We start from the raw sequence: 6,000 nt of genomic DNA on the forward strand, positions 1-6,000 counted from the left end.
TGAGTGTAGTATTTATATTAGGGCATTACCTACTGCCTTACAAAGAATATGCCATTCAGAACATCACATAGTTACAGCAATATAACCCTATTTTTTTTTTTTAGCAGTCACTGTCTAAATTCTTATTTATCCTTTCTTTTTCATTGTAATGATGCCCTATGTGTTATGCCTATGTATTTGTGGTACATTAGGTATTTGTGGTACATTAAGACATATAACTTCAAATAGTAATTACCTGTTATAATTTTACTTAATAGCAGAATCAAATTGGATATCCACAAGCTTATGGCCAGTGGGGCCAGTGGTATGGAAACGCACAACAAATTGGCCAGTATATGCCTAACGGTTGGCAAGTACCTGCATATGGAATGTACGGCCAGGCATGGAACCAGCAGGGATTTAAGTAAGCATATTTGCTCTTTTCCTTTTTTATTAGCCTTTGAAAATGTCAAGAACTTAGGAAGAAATTTTTAAGTAATTACTAGGTAATATGGCCCTCTTTCTAAAGCATAGCTGTAGCCTTTGAAAGACTTGGTTTAAAAAAAAAAAAAAATTAGTTTTATTTATAATTTTAAGTGTATCTCTTCAAAAATTTGCCTAGAAATATATTGCCTTGAGGTATAACCAGCATTGTAATAATTTTGATAATGAAGCAACTAATATTTAAGTAAGAAAATAAGAGCTTAATAGTTGTTAAGCTTTTTATATGACTAATGGTCACTTGGCGTTCTTGAATACAGTTATTTTGTTGCTAGTGTTATATTCATTCTGCTTTTTTTCTATGCAAAAAGGTTTATTCATACATTGTTACGTGGAAGCTTTTTTTATATACTCTGAATTATGCAGTTTTACTTAAATTTTTGAAAAATAAACTGGAAATTAAAATACTTTGCAGTATTTATTTTAAAAGAATCTTAAAAAAAGACTCTTATATTTATAATGTTGAAAAAATCTGAGCTTACATATGCTAATAATTGTTCAATTTCTTCATTGAGTAATATAAATGCTAGTCTTCATCATACCAAATGGTCAAGTTTATTTCCAGTGGCTTATTGAACATATGTCCAACACAGATGGACAGTATTTATAAAAGATGAATTTTTTTTCTGAGGTCAAAGAGGATAAATGTTTATAGGTTAAAGGTATTTTCTTAGTTATAAACTAACAAAATTAAACTGCACAAATTAAACCTATGAGGAAGCTTGTTTTTTAAAAGAAATGTTTGCCCTCTCCTTAGCATAACAATTATTCTTATATTTGGGCTTAATGAAAAGTATATTTCCCCAGTACATGTTATTTGTTCTTGGCAGTACATTTTATTTTAATCAGTGGAATTCCCCTCTCCTCTGCTTCTTTCACATTTTCTACCAGTCAGACACAATCTTCTGCACCGTGGATGGGACCAAATTATGGAGTGCAGCCTCCTCCAGGACAGAATGGCAGCATGTTGCCTAATCAGCCTGCAGGGTATCGAGTGGCAGGGTATGAAACCCAGTGAAAAAGGACTCCAAAATCTAAAGCCAGTGGCTTGAGGCTACAGGGAGTATAGTAAAGCCGTTGTTTACTTAAAGATTTATCAAATCAGTCAGTGCAAATGTCAGATACAATGTATTTATTTAAAAGATTCATTTTTTTAATCATGAAATTACTTATCCACGTTGTTTTAAAAAGAAACAAGATGCTGGATGTCTGCCAATTTTTGCCTTCATTACCTTTTTTGATAAAGTTTCTCAGATCCTTGTTTCAAATACAAATGCAGGGATTGCTGCCACTTTTTTAAAATTAAGAGGCAGAAAATTGCACAATGTCGAACTTTTTTCCACTAAAGTAGTGTGCAGTTCTAGTTCGCATTCCTAATATGATTTCAAACATGTAATATAAAGGTGTAACAAAAACAAAAAGCCAAAACTGTGCAGAGTCTAGAAGTTCTTTGTAATCTTCAGCTTGTGCACAATTGTTTTAGGGTTTTTTTTAAAAGGTATTGTTTGAACTATCCCATCTTCACTGTTTTCCCTTTGGGGGTTTTTAAATATAAATTATTAGTTTACATCATTTTTGTATCTACATTTTTTCACAAATTTGTCTTGCCTTATTAAAGTTCTGTAAAATATACTTAAATGGGAAAAATGATGCTCACTTAGATTGAAAACTTTTCTCAGATGGATTGATAATTGCATTCATCTTGTGTTTTATATGAGAAGGTGCCTCAAGAATTCTCTGTTGACTTTGTTTAAAAGGATTTTTATCTTCTGTGATAAATTTGCGATGTGCCAGGAAATACGAAAACAAAAACTTGTTACTAAAGAAAATCTCAGAAATGTGATAAGTTCTTATGAACCCGTGCTAATTTCATGTGTCAACTTCTACATTTACATGTATTATTTCATTATGTAAAATGTTTTAGCAATTTAATATTTTGCACAGTTAGCAAACTTTGTATGTCATTTCCTTCTTAAAGGTATCATGCAGAGTTGACAGGAGATTTAGAAGGTTTTTAAGTTTGCATGTGAATATCAAATACACACTTTGGTAGTCTTTAAATACAAAGTCATCTGCTCTTGTTTTTCAAGAATTTTGAGACAAAGTTTTATGTAAAGGAATATATTAATTTGCCATTTTCTAGTTTATTTACTCAAAAAGAGTAAATCAACTAAATTTTAATATGTACAAAGGATAGCTGTGAAACTGTAGAATATCCTATGTCAGGCTTGGGGTTCATTGTGAACTCCAAAATTAGCCTGAAGGACCAGCCGGGCAAAGCATTTTTTAAATATTCAGAGGCCAAAAGATAAATACACAAAAAAATCCTTAAAATCCTACCTCCTTAAACAGCCTTCAAAGAGGAGAATCCTCAGTGCAATCATTATTTTGGGTTTTTTTTTTGTTTGTTTGTTTTGTACCTATTTCCCTGGAGTTCCCAATTTTATTATTTTGGGATGGCTCCAAGCATTAAGAGGCTTAACCTTTGATGGCATTGTTCTAGTTTTAAAATTTCTAGTACATTTCAGTGTCTCTTAGAAGAGTTACGGGAGATTTTGTTTTGTTTTCAGTGAAAGTCACAAACTCCCTTCTTCCTTGACTCACAAACAGGAAGGGTCCCCAGTATACACATTTGGATGGTCGGTTGTTTTTAAGACCTTCAGAGAGCTCCTACCATTTTATTTAGAAAGAGAAAAGGCCTGTGAAATCTTAGAGTTTCCTGGCCTGTATCTTCCAAGTAGGAGCAAATGACTCTAAACTGGTCTCTAAGCCAATACTCTTGTAAACCAGAGCCCAGGAAAGACACACATAAGTAAACAATTCTCTGGAGCTCTATTCTATGCAGTTGTACTGATGTTTCATTAAGTCACTGTGTATTTTTAAATGTTGCAACATTAAAAGTTGTTTTATGGAAGATGAGTAAATTTTTTAACTACTTGGAAATTTTATTTCCTTGTTAACCTCTACAGATCAGGGCATGCAACCAAAAGCAGCTTCGATGAAATACTCAAAAAAGAATAAAATACCAGGAAGCTATGTTTAGAGTCTAGTAGCTTATGTTTCTATTTTAGGACCCTCATTTTTCTCTGATTCAGAAATATTTTATTTACTATACATCTGTGGATTGCAGGGTAAATTATTTGGGCATACATAATTTAAACAAAAGTATAGTTTTTCTTTCAACAAATAATAACACTTTTTATTAGCCAGTATATTTTCTTGCACAAATCCGAAAATGTACATTGACTACTTTTTGAAAAGAAAGTGGTATTTATTATTCATGATGAAAAGGTTACTACTGAACAAATTCATATTTCAGGAACATTGCTAACTTTGATTTAAATCATACTCTTAGTGTTAAAACAGATCATTTAAAGATTTTTCAGTCTAAACATACTGGCATTGGTATCAGGTAAGGAAATTAAAAGTTTTTGAAATGGTTTCATTATCTGCGATATGCATTCAGCTTTTATTTTAAAATACATCTGGTACTGTAAAGAACCTGAAGTAATTCACATTTACTGGGTCATTAATCCAGTATTTTTTGCCCTGACTGTTTGGATATTAAAGTTCCTTTATCTTTTCTATAACCTGTGGGATCTTCTTGCAGTGATTATTGTGTGAGAGATTTTTTGTTTTTTTGGTGTTTTTTTTTTTTGTCTAGCCATTTTGTTCTATTCATTCAGATATTTGTTCGATTTTTTAAAATCTTATTCCAGAAACCATGATTTGCATTGGGTTACTGTTTGATACCACAAAGAATTAGAATTCTCTAGATTTAACTCATTATGAACCAGGATCTCATTTTCCTTGTTGGTATTATCTTCCTATTGAAAATGAGATTCACAACATAGTTTTTATTCTTCTGTTTTGTCCCTGTGCTTGCTCATCTTCCTTTATATATGTGTGTGAGAGTTGTTACATTTAAGAAGGTAGTTGATAGGACTGGATTGCATATACAAAGAGGTTTACTAAGTGCCATAGGGTGCTCTTGAGGTCACAGTTGAATGGGAAAAATAAAATGTGTTTATAGGAAATCAAAAGGAAGCCCTTCCTTTCAATGAAAGAGTGATGGTTTCTAAGAACAAAATCAGTTTTTTGTGGGGGGTTATTACATTTTCTCCAGTCACTACATTTTATTGCTGTGTTTAAAACTTGAAGAATATACCTCCAAAACAACAAATGTTAATTTAAGAGCCTTAATAAAGTGCATGTGAATGTCTCAATTGAATAGGATTTTACCTTATGGCCTCTCAAGTTGAAGGCTGAAATTATTCTGATAGCAGTTCAACTAAACAAGGAAAAAACAAATGTCTGACTCAGGTTACTAGGCCTCGGGTGAGATGCTGTACAGAAAATAGAGATTAAGCACAATTTTACATGCTGGATAAATGAACTGCTCAGCTCCTTGTTCAGCTCTACAATACAAATAGCCACAGTTAAACATATCAGGCAGGACACGGAGGATCCTTCCGTGAAAGACGAAACTCTTTGAAGAAAAGGCAGGTGCTGACATTTGAGGGTCTCCAACAAAAAGCCAACTGGCCACAAATCTTCCAAACAGGTTTTTAGTGCTTCACTTTTAAATAAAGACAGCCAATCATCAGAAATTGAGAAAAATTTTGATTGTAAAAGGTAGATCTAAACAAAAAGCAATTCCCAAGAATTAGGAAACGTCTAAAAACTGACATAAAACACTGTATTCAAGAAATTAGAACAGGATACTAGTAAAATTTTAGTCCTAAAATAGGAATAAATTCAATGAAAATATTAAAAGACAAATGTTCTAGAACAGAAATCAGAAGTAAAGGGGGGAAAAATAAATATGGGTTAATTTGGGAGGTTTAATGTGTAACCAATAGGAGTTCTAGGAAAAGAACAGAAAATAAGGGAGTGGGTGGGACTTATTAGGTAATAAATTTTCCCTAATAAAATGATTCTGATTGAAAAAAGGTTATCAGCATAATAACTATAAAAGACCCATACGAAGGCATACCACCATGCAATTTTAGGACACCAGACATAAAGAGAATATTGTGAAATTTACCAGGTAGCCAAAGGGTTGAGGATAATACTCAACAAAAACATTGGAAACCAGGGATCAATGGGGTACTGTCTTCCAAAGTTTGAATGAATTCTCTCTCCAATTATACTGTCATGACGACAACAAAAATAGCATTTTTAGACATACAAGTTCTCAAAAGATTTTCTTCCTGTTCACTGATTCTCATCTACTGGATCCACTCCATCAAAACAAGAATGTAAATCAAGAAAAAAATATGTAGTGTCTAGAAACAGGATCCAACACGAGTAAAATAAAAGGAAGTCCCAGGATAACACCTGTGAAGTGACTTGGTACCCAGTCCAGACTGATGTTCAGAAGGCTAGACTCTTATCTGACAAGTTGGGCTATGCAGATAAATTGTATAGTATGGAGGATGTGAGACGGCTTAAATACTGGAAGAACATCCAGCAAAAGAAAAGAGAAAATTGTCAGGAAAAACATAAAGGAAACCTTCG

The 6,000-nt window shown here is 32.7% G+C and overlaps 1 protein-coding gene across 12 annotated transcripts in view; it reads left to right on the forward strand.

Annotated features, from left to right (window-relative positions):
• The window catches only part of TIA1 (TIA1 cytotoxic granule associated RNA binding protein), a 30,331-nt gene extending 24,601 nt beyond the window's left edge, over nucleotides 1-5,730 (forward strand). For 8 of the 12 annotated variants that reach the window (XM_081069745.1, XM_081069738.1, XM_081069744.1 and 5 more), the window contains 2 exons: nucleotides 258-403; nucleotides 1,372-5,730. In XM_081069745.1, the coding sequence (XP_080925871.1) occupies nucleotides 258-403; nucleotides 1,372-1,498 (273 nt within the window). In that variant the 3' untranslated portion in view covers nucleotides 1,499-5,730. The remainder of the gene's footprint in view (nucleotides 1-257; nucleotides 404-1,371) is intronic. The other 4 variants (XM_081069743.1, XM_081069746.1, XR_013994694.1 and 1 more) reach the window with 3 other exon arrangements.
• The last annotated feature ends 270 nt before the right edge of the window (nucleotides 5,731-6,000 follow it).

This window comes from Rhinolophus hipposideros (genome assembly GCF_964194185.1).
Source record: "Rhinolophus hipposideros genome assembly, chromosome: 12".
Classification (NCBI taxonomy): domain Eukaryota; kingdom Metazoa; phylum Chordata; class Mammalia; order Chiroptera; family Rhinolophidae; genus Rhinolophus; species Rhinolophus hipposideros.